The 26,427-nt window shown below is 43.5% G+C and overlaps 1 protein-coding gene across 1 annotated transcript in view; it reads left to right on the forward strand.

The window, feature by feature from the left end:
* The window catches only part of LOC124594459, a gene marked incomplete at its 3' end in the record, with an annotated part of 417,657 nt that overhangs the window by 132,749 nt on the left and 258,481 nt on the right, over positions 1–26,427 (forward strand). Inside the window, exons 3-5 of the mRNA XM_047132834.1 lie at positions 6,531–6,728; positions 9,908–9,993; positions 15,635–15,816. Of these exons, the coding sequence (XP_046988790.1) occupies positions 6,531–6,728; positions 9,908–9,993; positions 15,635–15,816 (466 nt within the window). The remainder of the gene's footprint in view (positions 1–6,530; positions 6,729–9,907; positions 9,994–15,634; positions 15,817–26,427) is intronic.

Here is a 26,427-nt window from a genome sequence, read left to right on the forward strand (position 1 = left end):
ACGTGAATGGCATCTTGGCTGACCTTCAAGAGATAACTTGGTACCAGCTGTGCCCAAGCACGTTAACTTACAGACATATTCCTGTTCACCGTTGTGTCTCCCGGCAGCACCCACATGCGTGCCTGCCAAGAAGTTTCATCAGAACTACTCCACTTATTCTCTCACACTGAATGCACAGAACTGTACATCAACATCACTGACGTCCGTCTCTTGAAGTTAAGGTGCACAAGGAAGAAAACAAGTTACTGTCAAAGAAAGAGCACGGCTTCAGGAAAAACCACGAGTGTGAAACACAGCTTGCTTTATTCGAACACATGTTCTGCAACAGGTTTCCGAATGGTCTTACACCCTGTACCACCTCGCGTCTACTTAGGTACGATCATACGCAGTCTTTTCACAGATACGTGATTGCCTCGAGAAACATCTGTGTAATGGAACACAGTATGCTATACCGGACGGCGAAGTTCCACGGAGACGGAAGTGACGTTTGGTGTGCCCCAAGGATGTTTAATAGGACCACCAACGTTGTCTGTGAACGTAAACTATTTATGGGATAGGAACAGCACTTGTGTACACTGAAGTGTTACTAATTGCTGATCGTAAGAAAGTTCAGGAAGACTTAGACTAAATTTATATTTGCTGTAATGAATGATGGCTCTCTTTCAATTCAGATAAATTTCGTATAATGTCTGTAACAAAGGGAAATAAGCTGATAGTATCTGATTACAAGATTAATGTTGAACATCTTGAACTTGTCGAACCGTGTAAGTGTTAAGTGGCAAAAACTAAGAAGCTAAAGAAGAAGATCACATAAAATCAGTATTGGGGAAAGTGAATGGAAGGCTTAGATTTGTTAGAAGGGTTCTGGGAAAATAGAAAGCATCTGGAAAGGAGATCTCACAAAAGACGTAGACATAGCAGCAGGCATTGATCGATATCAGAAACGCACTGCCAGGCTCATAACGGATCGATGTAGCCCGCACTACGCCGTGCAACAGAATCAAAGTATCACTTTTTCAGAACACCTTAACTGTCTCTCATTCCCAAGTACGAGTGATCATTTAATTCTGTTGCGCAGTGTAAAATATAACAGTAATATTTAGGGAACTTAAATGGGAATCTTTGGAATAGACAACGTAGTTCTGGTAAAACTCGTCTCTGTAAATTTAGAGATCCCGTATCCGAAGAAATGTGTAAGACCATTACACTGCCACCATCGTATAGCTCACACAGGTATCATGAGAATAAGTAAGGGAGGTCAGAGTATGTACAGGCGCATAAATTCAATTTTTTTTCCTTGCTCAGTATTTGAGTGGAACAGGAAACAAAATCGATAATAGTGGTACGATATACCCTACGCCAAGTGCTGCACAGTGGCTTGTGTTAATATAGAGGATAATTCATCTCCCTCCACCTATGGTTTTTATGCAACATGCAACGCCTTCAAAAACCATTCGCGAAGTTTTAATATTCTCTTGCTACATACAAGCTATTACTCATACAGAAAAATGAACAGACTCTTTGTGGAGGAAATTTAATGTAGTTAAATTTTGTACTTGGATAGGTTTTCGCTGTAAGCCATGGGTTTCGAACTATTCGAGAGAAATCTGTTTGAAGGTCACTTTTATACTTTTTCTTGCATAATTCGAAAACTACGGCGTCTGGCGAAAACATATCACAGTACAAAATATAACTATATTAAATTTCCTACAAAAAGGTCCTGTTCAATTTTTTTTTTCTGTAGGACTAATAGTTTGCGCGTAGTGAGCGAGAGGATATGAAAATGAATGTGGTGTCTGAAGGTGTGGCGGGTTGCATAAAACCCACAGGTGCGGTGGCTGAATCACACCGTATAATATGCAGAAGCAGAGAAAATATCATTAAATATCGCAGTGGATGATTAATGAACCATAAGGCACGGTTAAGGCTCTCAGAAGTATAATTAAAAAGCCTCTCTTTCATATGTGACCAGGTGAAAGGGAACTCGACTTCGCTGGATCAACTGGGATAACTGTCAGCAGTAAGCATGATTGATATCGTACACGTTCGGATAACTTCAGCTATTATCGCTATCCTATTGTAATTCATTCATGTTATAGTTGTCTTTATTATTTAAGAAAGCCAATCTAAAATGTTAGTAGTGCTTAAATTCCAGTAACCAGTGTGCGATGAAGCTGTTTCCGTATGGACTATATGAAGTATATTGAGATACCTGCTTAAAATGCACACAGCACGGTTACCTTGCCGTTTCGGGGTACCTAGTTCAGTGATCTCTTGCATGGCGCCATCAGAACTCGTTTCGACAGAGCTTGCTGTACGAAATCCTCGTGTTACTCGCCTCGCATCAAATAAGAAAGCAACTTCACGAACAGCACCAGGTAATGATGAAAATGTGACATAAATGAAACCGCAATAGAGTATTGACACCAAATCAAGTCACAATGACGTAAAATAACATATTAATACTACAAGAAACTGTGACAATCTTTCACGAGAACTTTAGGAAGAACTGGTACGAAAGCGACGCCAGTGGATCTTTCTTATGAAGCGTGTGCGGTAACAGTCTTCCTACATATCAGAAAGCAACGAGTAGTAAAAGATAAAGACAGAAACAAAATCCAGACTACAGAAATATGATTCCTGAAATCAGTGCTGGGTATCGCGAGAGTATAGAGAACAAGATAAATCTGCAGTTGTGACCACACAAACGAAGCATTTAAGAGTTTAGAAGGAGCCTATCAGAAACATCTGTCACGCTCAAAATACACTTTATGTGATACATTCGATACAATTAATAATTTTGTGAAAAGTGAAGTGCCACAAAATTAGTAATTTCAATAAAATAATAATATGTACTTCAAATAAAACTGGGGTGTTTTTCGCACTTGTTAACAGATATTTATTGGTTAAAATGTATTAATATATCTGTAGCTTCAAAATTACTAATATAAATATTAATAATTGTCGATGTCTAAACAGAAGTGTCTAAACCAAAATTTTACTTCATTTTAAAACCACTTCAATAATGAAACTACCTACGCCCGGCTTCGCAGCATCGCGTTGCGAAATTTGTCGCCAGGTACCATATTACTCAAGATTCTACTTAAATATTGATCAGCACATTTGATGTTGTAGAACATTGCTTTTAAAACACCAGTAGCACCCTGATGTCCATGATATCGAAAAGTTCAAACTTTCCGCTATCAACACATTGTTGGTAGCTTCAGGTAATTTTATTTACGATATCCTCCATTCTTCAACGCTTAAAGGTTAAAATTTAAATTCAGCTAACTGATCCACAGTTTTCGACCTATTTGAGTATCATGACAAGAACAGTCGTCCCTCTAAATCTAAGACAATGCACGTTGTATTATCACAGAACTGTTCCAATTACAAACTGCTTCAGTATATTCCACAATTTTTTTGTATAATATTCTATTGGTAGAAAATCCGCTAGGCCCATCTGGGTCAGGGAGTTTGGCGTTGGCAGTTTATTTTGTTACTTTCAAAATTTCATGCAAGGGTTTGGTTGTGTCCTTTTCTCGTAAGTATGCACTTTAGTATACTCGTAATTTCTTATTTTTACTTTTTCGGTAACTCTTTCGTAAGTCCGCTTATTTGTGTGAAACAGTGGTCTTTAATATTTGCTATTGCCCACAGAGTCGACAAGCCACATACAATTTGTGTTACATTAAACGCTCCCACTGGTGAATTTACAAGTAATTTCCTCACAAAAACAGTTCACATCAGTTTTGCGACGTTAACATGGCTGATACACGAAACAACAAAGACCGCATTTTTATCATTGTGCAGCAGTCCCAATGGTAAGCATTAGTTCCATTCTTCATTCCAGTAATGGGACATAATCATTTACATCTAGACCTTATCCTCTAAAAATAAAGATCATGTCATGTATTTCACGGTTTAGAAAAGTTTTATGGAAGCATTAGCCAAAACTGGAACACCTCCATAGAGTAGCGGTAGCGTTTCCGCCCACCACGCAGGGGGCCCGGGTTCGATTCCCGGCAGGGGACTGGGTGTTGTGTGTCCTTCATCATCATTGACCCACAAGTCGCCGAAGTGGCGTCAACTAAAAAGGACTTTTAATACGGTGGCCGATCTCCCCCGCATGAGGCCTCCCGGCCAACAATGCCATACGATCATTTCCATTATATACATTATATGTGTGTTTGTTTAGGGTGAGAGGAAAGCGCTTAGCGTCTCATGCATATTCTGCAAACATTATCAACAAGCTGCGGGGCACTGGCGCAACACTCAATGAAAAGACAGCCATTCCGTTAACAAATCTTTAATGGTTATGCTTTTCTGCCATGTTCTGTCCTACTGCACAAAAAATCAGAGCTGTAACAGTACTGCTGGGAAACACCTAACAGTAGAGCCCCATTAGACATCTTCATTAAATGTGAAAACCTCGAGCCATGAAATACAGTGACAACAGAGTAAAATCGTAACTTTCTGGAAGTAATGCTGCTTCAGATAAATCAGCCTGATAGTCACACTATGTAATTTCAAACACTTCTTTTTTTTAATTTCTGCGCATACAGGCAACGTTTACAATATACCATGTAGGAAACTGTTGCGGATGACGGAGCCTGGCATAAGACTTCACAAATTAAACAGCTATACACTTTACGAAATTTTCTTTTAGTTACATTTTCAAAATGTTTGTTGGCACATCGTCGCATTAATGATGTTTCGCGGATGACGAGGCAACTAAGAGCGTAAACTCCTCATTCGACTCCGAATATCCCTTAGTTTCGTGGTCGAACTTCTCTGGGAACGGATCCTTACTCAAATACGTACCTTTAAAACGCTGATACCCTTTAAACTTCCGGCAATTTTGCATGAGAATTGCTTGGTTGTTGTAGCTCAAAAACCAGTGGGTAGTCGTTGATGAATTTCCAATAACGTTGAAGCATACGCTCTAAACTTTAAGGTGATACGTGACTCATAAAATTGTAGCAATTATTTCAGTACCCATAATATTTTTTATGAGGTTTGATAATGGAAAACTGTGTCTAGCACGGTGGTTTGCATGTAACGTGAAAAAAACAGAAATAGATTTTAGAAGAATGAAACATCCGAAGTGTTATGACTGCTTTTAGAGGAGTAGGACGACAAAAGAACGGGACTCTGGTTCCACGTCACCAAACTTCGCATCACGCCTACCAACAGTAAATAAAGTGGGAAAGTGTGAGTAGGAATCACGCATTGAGGGTTGCGTACAAACTTAATATATATAGAGTTCATCCGTCCTGGTAATCGAGAATCTCAAGCTCCAGGGGATTCAAATACAATATCAAAATCTCTACAGAAGTTCCTCAATCTAATCCGTACACACAAAAAGAAGCTTCATTTTGTGATATTCACACATGTAGATGTAGATATACATGTAGATCGAGAATAGTTAATAGGACACTTTATTTATTTACTGAAACATGATAATAAGTTACTTTTATGTTTGCATGCAGTAATGTTCGTTTGTTATGGTTTTGATGAATGATGAATGCAATGTACGTTCAAATGGCAAAAAGGCATTTTTGTGTGCTATAATTATAATTTAACTATGATTACAATTTAACTATGATTACAATTTAACTATGATTACAATTTAACTATGATTACAATTTAACTAGTTTCAGATTTTTTCGCTTTACTTGTAGTGTGAAACCTTGCTTCTTGTAGAATTTCATGATTTTACATCAACGGGAAGTGCGCTATAGGTTTGATGGGTGAGTTTGCGAGTATCAAAATATATGACATAAATCGATGAATCCTTTGATGGCATTGACTTTGAAGCTTCAGTTCCTTACATCGCTAACGGACCTTAGTCTTTAGTATATGACATAAATTTGTACTTGATACGAAAACCTGTTCCAGTGAAAAAGAGATCTTAAAACACGGACAGATGGGCAGACGGATAAAAAACGACAAAAAAATATTTTTTCGTGTGATATAAGTACAATTTTCAGATTTTTTTCTTTTACCTGCATTGTGAATCCTTGCTTCTTGCCGAATTTCATGATACTAGATCAACAAGAAGTACACTATAGGTTTTGATGAGTGAGTTTTCGTTTATCAAAATATGTGACATAAATGGCTGCGTCTTTGATTGCAATGACTTAGAAGCTTAAAATTTTTACTCTGACGACGGATCATTTTCTGTAATATGTGACATAAATTTGAACTTGATACGCCTAAAAAAATGTTAAATGTGTGTGAAATCTTATGGGACTGAACTGCTAAGGTCATCAGCCCCTAAGCTTACACACTACTTAACGTAAATTATCCTAAGGACAAACACACACAACATGCCCGAGGGGATACGCGTAACTGTTGCAGCAAAAAGGGTCTTAACAGTCGGACAGACAAACGGACAACAAAGCGATGCGGAGCCCTTGTTTCTGCCGTATTTCTGTTACTCCTGAATCACAAGACTTGTAATTTTGAACGACTGACTTTTCACTGGTTTTCCTCTGCCTCTGAGTAACTGCTGACCTCTGCCGCAGGATATGTCGCCACTCTCGAAGAGCCCTAGCGGTAAGGCCCACCGCACTCCGTGGGGAAAGGTCAAGGACATCATCATCCAGACGCGCAAAGACAGCTTGAAGCGTCGCGGCGCTGGCTCCACCGACGCACACCTCGACTCCGCGTGTGATGGCGCTATGGACGGCAACGCGCTGCAGTCGCAAGACGCAGACAGCTCGGTAAGTACCTGTTTGCGACGCATTGCCTGTGCTCAGCAGCCATTCTCGCATTAGAACATCACTGAGGTACCTAACTTACTTTTGATTAAAATCACTCTGTTTATTGCGAGCATTAATTGTTATCCGTACCAGCTTCAAGTGGTGTAAGCTTTCAACTTTTCTCGGTGCGTGCGGTGAATGAAACGGCTGGAGAGCTGTGACATACGTGCCCAACATTTACGTGTCAAAGCCAGCTGTCATATCCAGGCGAGCTTATGGACTCAAGCCAGTAGCTATCGCTGCCGTACGTAGTGGTGGGGCAACATGTTCATCTATCTGAAATAAGAAGTACTTCACATTTAGGGTACACAGAAAAGAAAAATACAAACGTGAATTAAAGTGCTGTCTTTTACGTTTTGCTTGTGCATCGTTTTTGTTTATTTATTTTATAGATTTTTCTATATTTCGGATTGGATTATCATTTTCTTTGTTTAGGTACATGTCTGTTACATAGAAGGAGATACTACAGGTGCTGCTGGATATGGTTACAACGCATCCTGACAATCCTTCAGTCCTTCTTCGCAGCGGATCGCGCATTCTTTCAAGTAGACCTGGCTCCATGGGGCTACGTCACACGCATTGTTTACACGCTCCTGTAACGTTTGCACATTAACGATTGGTCCCCGTGGTTAGAAACGCAACGGAATCATGTCCGGTGAGCAGAGAAGCCAAAGTTCGAGTCTCCTCGATTAATCTATTGCACTTGAAATGTTCCTCTGAATGTCCCCATGGCCACAAGTCCAGCGGATTCAGGTGTGCTAGGAAGAGGGGCCGTCGTCCGTAGAACGTAGCGTTGAATACGGTTCCCTGCAAGGTAGAAAATGGAGAGTTGGCCCGTCATGCATAAACCACAGTTCGTGTCTTTTTGCAAGGGTAACGGTCTCTAGCAGTGCTGGTAATTCATTGCTCACTAAACTGTAACGATATGACGGCCTATACAACGCTGAATGGTGTACATTACTCATCGCAAGCAAAACAGCCCATATCTCAACAGGTACTGGATTTCGGACATATAATTACAGGAACTTCTAGTTTTGACCAATATTACCTACTAGCTTAGCGTCCACCGCTTCGCTTGCGTAGACTGTATAGACTGCAGATTTTTTGTTTTTTGTTTTTCTTTAATCAAATTTGTATGTTGCTCACGAATTGCAACTCCTTCTAAACATTTCACGCTAAATAAGGCAATAAAAGCATGGTCTTTTCTGAACGTACTTCTTATCAAGACAGAGATCCTGGTTGCTGGAGTCCAAGGTGTTTGTTAACCATGCCTTCTGTGTTCCTTTGGTGATATTTCCATAGGAACTTTCATCCCTTAACACAAGTTTCTTTATATCCAACCGTGAAATGAAATGCGAATTTTCATAGTTTTAGCTTTAACTTTTATTTTTTACTGTAACGAAATACTGTCTTAAGAATTTGCACCCCTATTTAACCCCATTAGAAATTGAATTTCAGCAAACAGTGCAATACGTATTTTTATTTACAACGAAGAAGCAAAATACAAATTGGTATAGCTTTTCCTTTGAAAACGCTCTCAGAGTGAAATAATGTGATAAAACTTTTCGTTTCGTATTTCATTCTCTTAGGGAGGTGAATTTCTAAAAACACTGAAACACGTATTTCTTCATTTCTAACGGAGAAGGCAAACAGCACTTTTCAAAGATTTAGTTTTAAAAATTCTTTCGCATTGAAATATTTTGATAAAACTTTCCACCTCCTATTTGATCTCCTTAGGGACAGAATTTAAAAAAAAAAAAAAAAAAAACTTTTTCATTTGTAACCGAGAAGTCAAATACCAGGTTTCATAAATGTAGCTTTAAAAATATTTCAGTAGTTCTTTAATAAAGATTGTGCAAAAAAGCTGTCGCCCATTATTTCAGCCCCACAGGGGTTAAATTTCCAAAAATGGTGAAATACGTATTTCTTTATCTCTGGCCGAGAAACCAAATATTAACGTCTAGCTTCAAATTTGCCCTAGGAACGACATACTTTCAAAAAATCATTCATCCCCTGTTTCATCCACTTAGGGGTGGAATTTCAAAAAACCTCTTCTTAAACGATTCCTACAATATAAGATCAACATCCTCTCAAAATTTCAAGATCCTATCCTTATCGGTTCGGTCTGGGCGATGATGAGTCAGTCAGTCGGGAGATGATCTTATATATCGGGTGATCAAAAAGTCAGTATAAATTTGAAAACTTAATAAACCACGGAATAATGTAGATAGAGAGGCGAAAATTGACACACATGCTTGGAATGACATGGGGTTTTATTAGAACCAAAAAAAAAAAAACAAAGTTCACAAAATGTCCGACAGATGCGGGTCGTTTGGTGATGATTGTGTGCTCAGCCGCCACTTTCGTCTGCTTGGCCTCCCAGGTCCCCAGACCTCAGTCCGTGCGCTTATTAGCTTTGGGGTTACGTGAAGTCGCAAGTGTATCGTGATCGACCGACATCTCTAGGGATGCTGGAAGACAACATCCGACGCCAGTTCCTCACCATAACTCCGGACATGCTTTACAGTGCTGTTCACAACATTATTCCTCGACTACAGCTGTTGTTGAGGAATGATGGTGGACATATTGAGCATTTCATGTAAAGAACATCATCTTTGCTTTGTCTTACTTTGTTATGCTAATTATTGCTAGTCTGATCAGATGAAGTGCCATCTGTCGGACATTTTTTTAACTTTTGTATTTTTTTTTTCGTTCTAATAAAACCCCATGTCATTCCAAGCATGTGTGTCAATTTGTACCTCTCGATTTACATTATTCCATGATTTATTCAGTTTTCAAATTTATGCTGACTTTTTGATCACCCGGTATAACTCCCATGCGAATATGTGGTACTTTTTTCTAAACACCTTGTACGTTATAAAGACAGTCGCTGGCGAGCCTCTTAAGAGTGTCGAAATGGTTTTACTTAATGCTCATGTATTTTCAAAGTCGGTATTTTTTTTAAGTACGTTGTGCTGCTTTAGGATTCTGATGTCCAAGCTCAGAGGACTAGTCGAACAGGTTACCTCGTAGTGTCAAACGGACAGCACCACGTGGTTGTTCCTTTGTGGACACTGTGCTGCCGAGTTGTTGCGACCAGCCGAGTGAGACGCAGCCTGCGGGCCGGCGTGTGGTTGCAGAAGGCGGGGCAGGCGCCGCGGCTGACGCTGACGCTGGCCTCCAGCGAGGAGCTGCGCTGGCCCGAGCACCAGTCGCCGCCCCCCCGGCCGCCGCCCAAGCCGTCGCCGTCGCCCGTCACCGACCCCGAGGACGACCGCCGCCACAACCAGCAGGTAGCCGCGCGCGCCTGCTGGGCTGCCCATTCTTACTGCATACGATCTTCCGCAGCGACACTCTAATATTAGAGTATGCACCACACTTAGAAGACATTGCTAAGCTAAGGTATGCACGTGAGGGTTTTGCACTCTCAGAAACCGTTTGCGAGTAAAACGAGGTCTGTTCAAAAAATTCCGGTTCTTTATCCACAAAATTTTTCTACGCTTACCTTCTACTTATTGTGCATGGTCTCCTTCGAAATACTCTCCTGCACAATTAATACACCGCTCCCAACGCCGTTTCCACTTCCGAAAACAATCTTGGTACGCCTCCTGCTGGATAGCGCGAAGCGCCGTCTGAGAATTTTATTTTATCTCGTCTATTGTTGCAAATCTTCGTCCTTTCGACAGGGTTTTCAGCTTCAGAAATAAAAAAAGGTCCGCAGCGGCCAGGTCGGGAGAGTACAGAGGATGAGGCAGAACAGTGATTTCGTTGCTGCTGACGGGCGTTGATATACATCAACGGGGACAGGTGAAAATGTGTGCCCCGACCGCGACTCGAACCCGGGATCTTCTGCTTACATGGCAGACGCTCTTATCCACCTGAGCCACCGAGACGACGGAGGATAGTGCGACTGCAGGGACTATCTCGCGCACGCCTCCCTCGAGACCCACCTTCTCACCTTGTATGTCCACGCACTACATTCGTAGTCTCCCACCCCAACACACTCATTACTCGTGGAAGACATTCTTACCAAGTCCCGTAAGAGTTCGGGGAATATGTGTGCATCTGCACAGAAGAAGAAGGTCATGGCCGCTATTGCCAGAACTATATACTTATAAGGATATGGTGTCTGTTCTTTTGGACATGTCCCAAAGAACAGACACCATATCCATATAAGTATAAACAGCGATGAATGCGGTCTTGACTAATGGGCCGTGAGACGAACTTAGCGGAAACACGACGCTTTGTCAGGATTTCATGACATGATCCAACTGGAATGTTACATTCTTCTGCAGTCTCTCGCACAGTCAGTCTTCGACTGGCACGCACAATTTCGTTGACATTCCTGACACGAGCGTCGTCGGTAGACGTCGAGGGACGTCCTGAACGAAGGTCATATTTAACTTCCGTCCGGCCATTTTTAAACCGCGTGAACCATTCGTAGCACCGAGTATGGCTTAAGCACTCCTCACCGTAGGCTTTCTGCATCATTTTGTGTGTCTCTATAAATGTTTTCTCAAGTTTCAGGCAAAATTTAATGCAGACACGTTGCTCCTCTAACTGTGCCATCTCGAAATTCGCAAACTGTGCGCCACAACGTTCTACTCAATACAGCACTGAACACTAACTAACAGACATACAACAATGAAACTTCCAATGTGTGCAATGTTGCAACCGCGTTTCGCCCCAACACACCAATGGCGCGAAATTTTTTGAACAACCGCCGAGATTCAGCTCGCCGAGTGTCCGAGAGAGGGGACAGATCTCAGACAGCCGCTCCCTGCGAGCCTAGCCCTCGCTCGTAACCGGTAACCTCCATCTCTCGAGAGTTGCTCGCCGTAGCCCTCAGACAAGGAAAACCATACCAGCGTTGTCGGGAGAGCCAAGAGTGCGGAGCGGCGATTGTACACTAACCCATCATGTTAATACAATACTGGCCATTAAAATTGCTACACGACGAAGATCACATGCTACAGACACGAAATTTAACCGACAGGAAGAAGATGCTGTGATATGCAAATGATTAGTTTTTCAGAGCATTCACACAAGGTTGGCGCCGGTGGCGATACCTGCAACGTGCTCACATGAGGAAAGTTTCCAACCGATTTCTCATACACAAACAGCAGTTGACCGGCGTTGCCTGGCGAAATGTTGTTGTGATGCCTCGTGTAAGGAGGATAAATGCGTACCATCACGCTTCCGACTTTGATAAGAGTCGGATTGGAGCCTACCGCGGTTGCGATTTATCGTATCGCGACATTGCTGCTCGCGTTGGTCGAGATCCAATGACTGTTAGCAGAACATGGAATCGGTGGGTTCAGGAGGGTAATATGGAACACCGTGCTGGATCCCAACGGCCTCGTATCACTAGCAGTCGAGACGACAGGCATCTTATCCGCATGGCTGTAACGGATCGTGCAGCCACGTCTCGATCCCTGAGACAACAGATGAGGACGTTTGCATGACAACAACAATCTGCACGAACAGTTCGACGACGTTTGCAGCAGCATGGACTATCAGCTCGGAGACCATGGCTGCGGCTACCCTTGACGCTGCATCACAGACAGGAGCGCCTGCAATGGTGTACCCAACTACGAACCTGGGTGCACGAATGGCAAAACGTCATTTTTTCGGATGAATCCAGGTTCTGTTTACGGCATCATGATGGTCGCATCCGTGTTTGGCGACATCGCGGTGAACGCACATTGGGAGCGTGTATTCGTCATCGCCATTCTGGCGTATCACCCGGCGTGATGGTATGGGGTGCCATTGGTTACACGTCTCGGTCACCTCTTGTTCGCATTGACGGTACTCTCAACAGTGGACGTTACATTTCAGATGTGTTACGACCCGTGGCTCTACCCTTCATTCGATCCCTGCGAAACCCTACATTTCAGCAGGATAATGCATGAAAGCATGTTGCAGGTCCTGTACGGGCCTTTCTGGATACAGAAAATGTTCGACTGCTGCCCTGGCCACCATATTCTCCAGATCTCTCAGCAACTAGAAACGTCTGGTCACTGGTGGCCGAGAAACCGGCTCGTCACAATACGCCAGTCACTACTCTTGATGAACTGTGGTACCGTGTTGAAGCTGCATGGGCAACTGCACCTGTACACGCCATCCAACCTCTGTTTGACTCAATGCCCAGGCGTATGAAGGTCGTTATTACGGCCAGAGGAGGTTGTTCAGGGTACTGATTTCTCAGGATCTATGCACCCAAATTGCGGGAAAATGTAATCACATGTCAGTTCTAGTATAATATATTTGTCCAATGAATACTTTTTTATCATCTGCATTTCTTCTTGGTGTAGCAATTTTAATGGCCAGTAGTGTATGTTTTGCCGTACTCGTGCACACATTAACTAAAATTACCCACGAAACTGTGCGTTTTGAGCAACAGTATGTGACCGTGGCATGCTCCTGAGCGAAGAAATCGCCCATTTTACTTGCTAAACGAAAAGCACGAGCAAATAGCCAGTTTCGAAGGTTCTAGACAACGTATAAAAACATTTTAGACATGTTATATAGCACTAACAAACGAAAATAAAGAAATAGTCACTGGAGAGAGACTCGATTCCACGTTATCTGAAACTGTGTACTGGCATTAGTGAGAGAATTGAGACTACCGTCGTGATTGATATGCACTGTGAGCGAACGTCAGGGTGCTCCCAACGAAGCTGTTTAAATAAATGATGGTATCACTGATATACCAGTAGCTTTAGATGGCGGTTGGCAGACGTGCAGCTACAGTTCTAAGAATGCTGTTGCTACGGTGATCAGTGTAGAGACTGGAAAGGTAACAGATTTCCGTATTTTAACCAGTCATTGCTATAAATGTAAATCGGGCGGTGAAGAAGGGCACATCTGTGACAGAAATTATGAAGTAACAAGTGGTGGTATGGGGGCCTCTGCAGCTATTTAAATTTTTAGTCGATCTGTGAACGAAAGAGGACTGTGTTAGACTAAATTCGTAGGTGATGGAGGCTCAAAAGCATATAACAGTGTAGTAGCCGCTCAGCCTTATGGTGAGAAGGTTATCGCAAAACTGGAATGTGCTATCATGTCCAGAAGAGGATGGACACCGGGTTGAGGAAGTTGAAACAAAGTCTGTGAGACGAGAAACTTTATGATGGTAAAACCGTAAGAGGCAGGGTGACAGACAAAATGATTGATGAACTACAGCAGTATTATGGGTTGTCCATTAGAAATAATACTGTGGATTTGTTTAAAATGAAGCAGGCAGTATGTGCTACCTTCTTCCACAGGCTGTCAACTGACGAAAAATCGGTTCATTACCATTGCCCCCCGGGACCTGATTCATGGTGCAATTACCGCAATGCCCAGTACTCAAACAGTTATACAGCCATAAACATTCGATCCTAGCAGCAGTCATGGATATAATAAAACCTATTTACAGAGACCTGGCAAATCCTGAGTTACTGAAGAAGTGTCTGTATGGTCAGACTCAAAATCCCAATGAGTCGTTCAATAATGTTATATGGACCCTCTTACCAAAAAATGTTTTTGTTGGAATGAAGGCACTGAAGTGGGGGGGGGGGGGTCCGAGATGCTGTTATTGCTTTTAATGATGGCAACATTGGTAGCGTGAAAGTGCTACAGCATATGGGAATTAATCCTGGAGCAAACTGCATCAGAGAACTTGAACTGATGGACAAGGTCCGCATTGATAAAGCAGAGTATGCAGCATAGTTGGCCACTAAGCAGTCCACAAAGAAGAAAAAACTTGGAAAATATCAAGAGAATTATATACAGAATGGTGCAGGGTGCTTCTGAATGACTAAAAATAAAAAATTAAGCATATATTAAGTGATTTACAGTCTTTTGAAACTTTAGGTGGCCATTCCTGAAAATTTACATTTTTTGTTGCATTTTTCCCTAAATCTCAGAAACCACTTCGAGTAGAGTATTCAAATTTTCAGGGAGTAATAACATACATACCCTGCGTCTACTGAACTAAGATAGGAACAATGTTATGTATAATTAAAATTATTTAGGATAACGTACAAAAAAGTATACAAAATTTTAACCGTGTAATTAAATAACCGTTTTTCCGAAAGCAGTAGTTGAAATGCAATTATTGTTGTTCAGTAGACTCAGAACATACAATTTAATGTCCTGTAGAAGTTTCATCTCAATTACCACAGTGATTCCTGAAATACAGGGAAGGCAAGTCACTAAATTTAACATTGTCGGAACAGGGCGTTCCAATTCCCCTTAATTTAATATTTAGGTTCTATTTGTCTTGAAAATGAGTGAGTCAATTTTTTCCATCTTTGTTCGATTTCTATGTCTATCAGATGAAATAATAGGAATAAAAAAATGAAAGTTGGCTATTTCAGAAACCAGTTGTTTTGAGCGGTCTTAACAATCAGATTAACTGGGGTAGAAAAAGAAATCGATGTAACCACTGATTTGGCGCTGACTTAGCGACCAAGGTTATACAAATATTGCCCCAATACTTGCATCAGAATAACAAGGCTATTCACCGCTAGTTTTTTGTGTTACACATACCATATGGCCTATTAACGAGAGCATTAAAGCGGTCGTAGTCTTGATTGGTGCCACTCTCCGACTTTTCGATTGTCCACGATTTTGTTATTCAGGTGCAGGTGTCCAGTTCCGACCAAGGTTTCCGGGGGCTTTTCCTTGGTTAAGGCAAATGCTGGTATTGCAAATCCCCTTCCCATATATTCTTAGCTGGGATCCCCCTATCCCCAGTCCCAGGAACACTCGACGTACACAGTTCGAGATCTTTTTAAATAAACGCTTCAATTACAAAAATGTGAAATGGCTTAACGAGGAGACAGCTGGAGACGGCGTCAGTACGTTTTTTAAGCCTGCAGCTGCGCTCTGTCTGACCTGGTGCCCTTGCCGTGTGCTCAGGGGTCCCCGCCGCCTTGCCGCAGGCACTCTTCCAAGTGGACCAAGGTGAAGAAGGCGTTCCTCACAGCCCGCCAGGAAGATGCGGGCTCGCCGCCCTACAGCCCCCGAGACCACGCAGCCTTCGAGTACGCCGCACAGACAGGTAACTCCCACTGTATCTGTTGTTTGCTCGTGTTAACATTCAGCAATAGCTTTGTAGGGTCAATTGAACCTACCGATACAGGTCATCAGCTTTAGCCCGCGCTATAGAGATGTTGTAGCGGGACACACGGGGAATGCGGGCCCCGCAACGTATTAGTGACATCATAATAGCCGCCTTGTCCGCCATATTTCGCGAACGCTGGCTCCGTGCAGGGCCCACGACAAATCAATTTGTCAATGAAAAGTTACCCACCCAAGCTCTTAACTTTGTCGTACGCTACCGTGAGGTTGATGCATTTAAACGAGCGGTTACGAATTCTTAAACTACTTGCACCGCGTCGGAGATGGCTGCTGGCACTTTTCAAGAACTGCAGTGCCACGTTCTGTGACGTGCGCGCCCCGGCCTGTCTTTCTTATGGGCCTAATGTTATAGTATGTGACTCCATATATGCGTGAACAGAAAGGCAATAATACACTGACAATATTGTCTTCCTTTTACATTTCTTTTGGAATGGGCAAGTAGGTCGTGATGACAAATTGATCTGTAATGGCAGATACAGAAAAATCTCGAGCAGGGGACGCTACAGATATCTTCAGCTACCTTTACTTTTACCGTAATGAAAAATTATCCAGTCACATGCAAAGTTTAAGACAGTTTTATGTAAACTGATTATACACATATACACTACTGGCCATTGAAGCTGCTACACCACAAAGATGACGTGCTACAGACGCAAAATTTAACTGACAGGAAGAAGATGCTGTGATATGCAAATGGTTAGCTTTTCAGAGGATTCACACAAGGTTGGCGCCGGTGGCGACACCTACAACGTGCTCACATGAGGAAAGTTTCCAACCGATTTCTCATACACAAACAGCAGTTGACCGGCGTTGCCTTGTGAAACGTTGTTGTGATGCCTCGTGTAAGAAGGACAAATGCGTACCATCACGTTTCCGACTTTGATAAAGGTCGGATTGGAGCCTATCACCATTACGGTTTATCGTGTCGCGACATTGCTGCTCGCGTTGAGCGATATCCAATGACTGTTAGCAGAATATGGAATCGGTGGGTTCAGGAGGGTAATACGGAACACCGTGCTGGATCCCAACGGCCTCGTATCACTAGCAGTCCACATGACAGGCATCTTATCCGCTTGGCTGTAACGGACCGTGCAGCCACGGCACGATCCCTGAGTCAACAGATGGGGACGTTTGCAAGACAACAACCATCTGCACGAACAGTTCGACGATCTTTGCAGCAGCATGGACTATCAGCTCGGAGACCATGGCTGCGGTTACCCATGACGCTGCATCACAGACAGGAGCGCCTGCGATGGTGTACTCAACGATGAACCTGGGTGCACGAATGGCAAAACGCCATTTTTTCGGATGAATACAGGTTCTGTTTACGGCATCATGATGGTCGCGTCCCTGTTTGGCGACATCGCGGTGAACGCACATTGGAAGCCTGTATTCGTCATCGCCATACTGGCGTATCACCTGGCGTGATGGTATGGGGTGCCTTTGGTTACACGTCTGGGTCACCACTTGTTCGCATTGACGGCACTTTGAACAGTGGACAATACATTTCAGATGTATTACGACCCGTGGCTCTTCCCTTCATTCGATCCCTGCGAAACCCTACATTTCAGCAGGATAATGCACACCCGCATGTTGAAGGTCCTGTACGGGCACCATCCAACCTCTGTTTGACTCAATGCCCAGGTGTATCAAGGCCGTTGTTACGGCCAGAGGTGGTTGTTCTGGATACTGATTTTTCAGGATCTATACACCAAAAGTGCGTGAAAATGTAATCACATGTCAGTTCTAGTATAATATATTTGTCCAATGAATACCCGTTTATCATCTGTATTTCTTCTTGGTGTAACAATTTTAGTGACCAGTAGTGTACAAGACAATGCCATCTTATGATATGAAAAAAGTTACAATTGTGGTTCTCTTCCTTAAGTGATGAATTCTATGCGCCTATTCCTCCTGGCAAATTGGTTAATTACAGGGTCAATAGGACAATCAATGTCAGGGTAAGTATTAAACAGAGATAAGCCATTAAGTGGATCCCCCTTCATTGTCGATCTCAGCCATCTCATTTATATGCCAAATTGTTGAAAAACTTCTTTCTAGCAATAGATGCAGGTAGATATGGTTCAAATGGCTCTGAGCACTATGGGACTCAACTGCTGAGGTCATTAGTCCCCTAGAACTTAGAACTGGTTAAACCTAACTAACCTAAGGACATCACAAACACCCATGCCCGAGGCAGGATTCGAACCTGCGACCGTAGCGGTCTCGCGGTTCCAGACTGCAGCGCCTTTAACCGCACGGCCACTTCGGCCGGCTGCAGGTAGATAAGCAAATATTTTGTACACCGTGTGCAAAGTAGGATAGTCGTATCTAGGACAAACGGACAAAGCTTGCACTTGCTACCACGAGGACTTTTTACATATTCTTTCTTCAGTCTTAATATTCCTGCTTCTGAATGTAATCTAGCTTCCTATATGGCGAATAGTCCGTATTTATAAGGCTTCGTATCGAAGGCTCTCTGGACAAGGAAACAGTAGAATATTCGCTACTTTTCTCGAACAAATGCCAGCCAGAATAACGTATCGAGATCGTTAGAAAGGCCGCGAATTTGCTCGTAGGTATGTGTTAGCTATCTATGTGCCAGACAGAAAGATATAATATACGATGACGCGGACGCGCGTGCTACATAGGAAAGTACAACTACTCGGTAACTTTGAACACGACGAACGAATAGCGTGCGAGATGACTGGCGGGGTCGGCGCGGGTAGCAATGCGTGCGGCCCCGCAAGGGGGGGGGGAGGAGTGGGGGGGGGGGCATCCCTCATATGTATCCGCCAGCGGCGTAGCCCGAGTTCTAAGTAAGGTTGAAGAAGACACAGGGTGACCCAAAAGTCAGCTAAAATTTGAAAATTAAATATTTCACGGAATAATGTAGGCTGAGAGGTAAAAATTGACACTCGTGCTTGAAATGACAAGGGGTTTACTGAAACCAAAAATAAATGCACAAAAAAACGAACAGATGACGCTCCATACTATACAAAAGCGATAATTAGCATAAAAATTGATTTTCAGCAAAGACGATGTTTTTTTTTTTTCATAACGAACGCTCAGCATGTTGGCCGTCATACATCAACAGTATCTGTAGTCAAGGGACAATGTTGTGAACAGCACTGCGCATCAGCATCCCGATGACTTCTGGTAGACCGAGAGACCAATCACTGTCTAAATTCAACACTGAGGAATCATGAAACTTTTGCACTGATAAATTGGCCCCGGAAAAACTCATTGTTCCCTTTTTTTATTATTTAATTTTGGTTTACCTGTTGCACAACGGAAACACGGTGACACTGCTCTTCTCTTGAAAGCGAGCCTTATTTCCGGAGCTACAACTAACTACTAAGATGCCCCTGGTGCAATGCGTTCTCTTTTTTTTTTTAAAAAAAAGAAAAAAAAGGCAAAGCATATTTGGTTCCTAACAAATCTGAAGATAAATGATAACTAATATTTTGGCATGGATTTTGGAGCGGACAATGACTTGGAATAAGTTGTTACGTCAAATGTAATTAGGTTTCTGATTAAGTTCTATATTCGAAAATTATCTCTTTTTTGTTTCACAAACATTAATACAAAAAAATTACAGTTTTTGATTGGACAAAAGTAAGTAGTCTTAATTATCAAAAGATAAAGACATCAAACATTCAACATTTATTACTACCCCTAATTTCAAATTGAAAATTATGCATGGCTCTTTATCTTTGCCTATACTCAAGTCTGGACGTCTGAACCAAGAAAGCGTAACTACAAGCTGCTGCAATAATGTACAAAATCTGAAGTCAATTACCTTAAATTAAATCCTCTTATGTTACTCATCAAAATAATCGTAATAAAATATTCTTATCAAAATGTCACAGTCTGTTTCCGCATCTCAAATAATTAATCAGTAAATCAACATGTTCCACTTCCTTAGAATATAACTGCAATCGCACCATCGGCCTATGCCGTACTGCTATTCATGACACACCGCTGCGTCTCCTCATCTCACGATTAACAGTGTGCTACATCTTGCCGGCCTGAGTGGCCGAGCGGTTCTAGGCGCTTCAGTCTGGAACCGCGCGACCGCTACGGTCGCAGGTTCGAATCCTGCCTCGGGCATGGATGTGTGTGATGTCCTTAAGTTAGTTAGGTTTAAGTAGTTCTAAGTTCTAGGGGACTGATGACTCAGATGTTAAGTCCCATAGTGCTCAGAGCCATTTGAACCATTTTTGCGACATCTTCCGCGCATCTTGCAAAGCAGAGATGGTCCAAGCAATACTCCAGGCGCAAAAGTATCTCTTGAGAGACTGAGCGTTTATAGTTTCAGACAGTGCAAAGACGCTTACGCGTTCGTAACATCCAACTACTGAAGAAATGGCGATGAAATTATCTACAGCCTCCAACAAGATATTTCACGCAATATGGGATGGAGTGCCATCCTGCATAAAAGTCATTACAGCAGATGTTTTTGATCCATCCCAGGGATGATCTGACTCCCTCTCTCACTACAGCTCATGATATACACGATGTAACATACTGTTCTGTGACGTAGCGTGATGTCTCTGTTAGTTTGACAGGTACCAGTTTGGCTGTGCGTTGGCCAAGCGGTATCGAAGACTTCAATTAGCAAACGTTGTCATTTAACAAGGAAGACGTCACTATGCAGCTCATATACCCTTAATCTGTGTTTCGTTACAGAAAACGCTGTACCATTATCCTCGAGAACTTAAGTAAATCAAAAGAATACGCCACCTCCGTACACTTTCGTCCTTTTAGGTATAGAAAGCACGGACGGAAGGTTAAATATATCGCCGATGACGGATTCCTTAGAGACAAAGTATTATTGACGCCTGCCTAAATACTCGCACATCTACCGACAGCTTTACTGTGACGAGGGCGTATCACATTCATCTGTTTATTACGATCTTCACGGTCCAGTCACATTAATGTAACCACCACCTATGCTTGGCGTCATCGGGCAATAACCATTCACAGACGGCAGGTGGCAGCACTAGCAGTGGAGGGTATGAAAAGCATATTGGTGTGATGCTAACGACAGTGCAGTCGTTGTCGTAATGCAGAAACGGAGCAATTTATCTGACGTCCAAAAGGGCATGATCATTATCTTTCGGGCCAAGGGTGGGAGCATTTCCGAAACGGCTAAGTTTGTAAACAGTTCGCGTACCTCCTTGGTTAAAGTACTCGTTGACCACGCTTTTCAAAGTGGCGCTATCTAAAACTGGCGCCAGGACAGCTGTAGCGCACCACGGACCATAGATGACACGGGTGAACGACCGCTGCTGAGATGTGTACGGGCGAATAGACGTGCAGCTGTTGAGCAGTTGACCACTCGTGTGAACCAAGGGGCTACCAACAGAGTTTCCTCAATGACCGTTCAGCGAGCGTTACTGGGTATGGGTTCCCACAGAGGCACCTAGACACGCATCCACGATGACTACTGATCATCAGTGACAAAGGCTGCAGTTGGCACGCCACTATCGCAACTGGATATCCCACAGATTTTCCACCACCAACTCCCTTAGTGCCTTGTTGACAACGTGGATCGATGGCATTCTCTATAGAATGGCCGGCAGCTGTGGCCGAGCGGTTCTAGGCGCTTCAGTCTGGAACCGCGCGACCGCTACGGTCGCAGGTTCGAATCCTGCCTCGGGCTTGGATGTGTGTGATGTCCTTGGGTTAGTTAGGGGACTGATGACCTCAGATGTTAAGTCCCATAGTGCTCAGAACCATTAGAACCATTTGATCTGAGTGGCGACAGGTTGCCTTTTCAGATGAACCACGTTTTATGCTCCATCAAACAGATAAACTTTGGCGTGTACGGCGTTAAGCATCTGAAAGGGAACACCCTGTAACAATCGTCGGAACGTTCCAGGCCGGAGGAGGGAGTTTCTACGGTCTGGGGAATATTTTCGTGGCATTCTCTGGGTGATATCGTTATTCTGAAACGAACAGTGGAGCAACACAAGTATGCATATGTCCTTGGGGACCATTCCCACCCCTACATGTACTTTGTTTTTCCTCAGCACGATGGCATCTACCAGCTGGACAAGCAACGATTCAGATAGATGGCAGTGTACGTGCGTCGTTCGAAAGGCACCAGGATGCGTTTATCGTACTCCACTGACAAACTAACTCTTCATATTTAAAACCAATCGAGCCTCTGTGAGACTACCTCGATTGGTCTGTTCGCGCCTTGGTTCCTCAACCGAGAAACCTAGCGCAGCTGGCCATAGCAATGGCGCTGGCGTGGCTCCACATCCCTGTTGGTGCCTACCAGAATCTCACTGACTCTCTTCCTTCACGTCTCGCAGAGGTCCGCACTGCAAAAACTGGTTATTCACCCTTTGATAGGTGGGCGCATTCATGTTACTGGATGGCGTAGATTTCTATGTGTCAGTGGACTACAAACAGCCCTCCATAACTTCAGAAACATTTAAGCCCATGCATGACGAAAAGAACGAAATAAAATTACGATTTAGTCACCGTCGACCACGAGATTATTAACAACAGAGCACAAGTTCGGATTAAGAAACAATGAGCAAGGAAATCGGCCGTGTCCCTTCCGAAGGTTCAAACGGCTCTAAGCACTATGGGACTTAACATCTGAGGTCATCAGTCCCCTAGACTTAAAAGTACTTAAACCTAACTAACCTAAGGACATCAGACACATCAATGCCCGAGGTAGGATTCGAACCTGCGACCGTAGCATCATCGCGATTTCGGACTGAAGCGCCTAGAACCGCTCGGTCACAGTGGCCGGCCCTTCCGAAGGAACCGTCCAACATTTATGGGGACAACAGCCGGGACAAACATTTGAAAACCTTCCTTCCCAAAGCAAATCCAGTTTCTGAACCACTAGCACCATCTCGTTTGGTCTTTGAAAAAAATTTAGTCTGGGTGAGTTTACACTTTTCACTTCTCCTGAGTGGTCCCTGTTTGCTGCAAAAGAATGTAATCATCGTGAAGTCGATCGTCACGCAAAGTCTTTGTGTTTTACATTGTAATTACAAAGGTTGTTCAATAACTAATGAAACACATTCTTTTCTCGAGCATTTTCGGTTAAATAAATGCGAATTTATTGGGAAGCATTAGGAATATTCCCGCTTCACTACCTATCGTTCCTCATGCATCGATAAATGGCGACACTATACGTAGCCTTCAAAATGGCACCTGTAACGGAGGTGAGTTCCAAGCAGAGAGCTACCATTGAGTTTCTTTTGGCGGAAAACCAGAGCATCGCAGATGTTCATAAGCGCTTGCAGAATGTCTACGAAGACTTGGTATTGAATAAAAGCACATTGAGTCGTTGAGAGAGGCGTTTTTCATCATCACAAAAAGGTCGCGCAAGCTTGTCCGACCCTCCGCCTGCCGGCTGGCCGCACACACCTGTGACTCCTGCAATGCTGGAACGTGCGGACACGCCCATTCGAGGTGATCGACCGATCACAAACAAACACGTCGCTTCTCAACTACACGTCAATGTTGGTAGTGCTGACATCCTCGTCCACCAATTGCACTCAAACGTGTGTGCCCGCTGGTTTCCTCGCCGCCTAACAGAAGACCATAAAGAGCACCATAAGGCTGATCGTGACAATTTTTTGTTGAACACCGTCACCTCCGATGAAACATTTGATCATCACTTCGAATCGGAAACAAAACGGCAATCCATGGAGTGGAGCCAAACAACTCTGCGCCCAAGAACAATTTTAAGGCCGCAACCTTTGCCAGTAAAATCGTGGGGACCATCTTCTTGGACTCTGAAGGCGTTATTCTGCTTGATGTCCTCCTTCACGGTGCAACGATCAACTCGAAAGTGTAATGCGCTACCTTCAGAAAATTGAAGAAACGACTTCAGCGTGTCTGTCGTCACAAAAATGCAAACGATCGTCTCCATCTCCATGACAAATGAGGCCTCAGACAAGTCTGCGCACCCGAGAGGAGCTCACAAAATTTCATTGGACTATTATTCTTGATCCGCCCTGCAGCCCGGATATCGCACATTCCTACCTCCATCTTTGGCACAGTGAAGGATGTACTCCGCAGAACGTAGATGATGGGGAGGTTATTGATGCAGCAAGACGTTGGCTCCGACATGGACCAGTAGAGTGGTACGCTGGGGGCATAAAGGCCTTAAAAACAAGGTGGCGTAAGGCCGTCCTATTATGTTGGAAAATAGCGTTTTGGTAACCAAAAGAGTGGGGAATAATATACTATATAGGAATTCTGAATAAAATAAATCGGTTTTCAGAAAAAAATGTGTTATATTGTTTATTGAACGCTCCTAGGGGTTTCGGCAAGGATTTCATCATCACCAATGGGATTTTATTCCAAAAAAATACGGAATATAAAGGAATATAAAGTGATACTGAGTTAAAATGATAATTAAATCGAAACCCTTAGCTGCCGACTTGTGTTTTGATATACACCCTTAGCTGCCGACAGGTGTTGTTGACATACATCAATGGGGAGAGCTAATATGTGTGCCCCGATCTGGACTCGAACCCGGGATCTCCTGTTTACATGTAAGTCACGGTCGGGGCACACATTTTCAGCTCTCCCTATTGATGTATATCAACAACACCTGTTCTTTCGGGAACAGATACCATCTTCATATGATACTGAGTTCATTTATTTGCATGTCTATGGGTTCCGTCTCATTTTCCTCTTTCTTGCCCTTACTTGTCCCAGACTGTTGCACTCTTCGTACACCATGTCAATAGTAGCTATAGTCATTGCAGATTACAATTGGCGTTAAATAGCCGCTGCTGTTTTATGAAACTGCGATTTTACGATAATGGCATAAAAGATAGTAAGATGTGTTAAGAGTGGTTTTTTCTTTTTTTTCTCGCGAAAATAAACCTCACAATGGTCAATTTGTCTATATCCCACTCTTCATTTAGCTATAAAAATTCGGAAAAAATCCATTATGTAATTTCTAGAGAGATTTTTTTTCGCACCGTTCAAACATTTGATCAGCACAGATTACAGAGACAGCATAGTTTCCGTTTTATATCACCCTCACCACGCGTTGTTGCAAAATGATGCTCCAGGAGTGGTGTAAAACATCTTCCAGCTATAAAAGATTTCATCGAGGATTTGATACCACTCATTTCGGTCAGCCGGCCGGAGTGGCCGTGTGGTTCTAGGCGCTACAGTCTGGAACCGAGCGACCGCTACGGTTAGTTAGGTTTAATTATAAGTTCTAGGCAACTGATGACCTCAGAAGTTAAGTCGCATAGTGCTCAGAGCCATTTGAACCATTTTGCACCATTTCGGTCAATGAATCGTTCTTGCCGCATTCTGTGTATGGAAAATACACAGCAGGAAAAAAATAGTACATCCGCAAAGACAACTTGGATTTTGATTTGGGTGTTGCCATATGCCACCTGGGGGATAGTAGGTGTACTGATGATAGTTTCAGCGTCATCCGTCAACAAAAAACGTTCTGGGATAGATACCAGAGCGCCATCTGTGTCTACCCGTTAGTGACTGCTCGCAACCAGATGGCTCAGTGTGATGCAAACGTATGAAGCGAGCAGGCAACCATGTCACGGAGACGAACTCGTGCTACCTAGAACCAAGCAAGAGAGTCTGAAAGGGGTCAAATTGTGGCCTTTCGAGTGGCAGGATGCTCCTTTAGAATTGCCACACCAGCTGAACGTGCTGCGTCAGCTGTAGAACGATGCTGGTAACAGTGGTCACGTCAACATTCTCACACCCGTAGACGAGGTCCTGGACGTCCGCGCAACACAGACGCCAGCCAGGATCGTCATATTCGAAGGGCAGCAGTGGCAGATCGCAGAGCTATGGCAGAGCGTAGAGCTGTGACAGCACAGATAGGACTACAGGGCACTCACAACTCTATCCCCTCTTCTACTCACGCCACACCTCAACTGCGGCCGACAGGATTACTTGCAAGATGTGATGGTGTGCCGTGGTCTTCATCGATGGAAGCAGATTCTGTCACCATGCAACTAATGGTTGTTTCTGCGCATGACACTGGGCGCTGTCTCGTGGAATGCATTCGTCCCAAACACGCTGGCCCCACTCCAGGTGTTACGATGTGGGGTGCACTAGGCTACAACTCTGGCTCACATTTGGTGTCCTGGGGGTGACACTAATCAGCGATCGGTACGTGCAGAATGTTGTTAGACCAATTCTTTTGCCGTTCTTCTACCAGGATGGTGATGTATTGTTCCAACAGGATAATGGTCGCCCGCGCTCTGCCCGTGAAACTCAACGGCTCTGCTAAATGTGAAAGATGTGCGGACTTGTCTCGAATCGAGCACGTGTGGGATATGACGGGTCGATAAGTGGCTCGTGGAGCTCAGTTAACATCTGTTATAAACTGAAGAGCCAAATAAACTGGTAAACCTGCCTAATATCGTGTAGGGTCCCCGCGAGCCCCCGCAACACGACGTGGCATGGACTCGACTACTTTCGGAAGTAGTGCTGGAGGAAACTGACACCATTAATCCTCAAGGGCTGTTGATAAATCAGTAATTGTAAGAGAAAT

Source organism: Schistocerca americana, chromosome 2 (assembly GCF_021461395.2).
Source record: "Schistocerca americana isolate TAMUIC-IGC-003095 chromosome 2, iqSchAmer2.1, whole genome shotgun sequence".
NCBI lineage: Eukaryota > Metazoa > Arthropoda > Insecta > Orthoptera > Acrididae > Schistocerca > Schistocerca americana.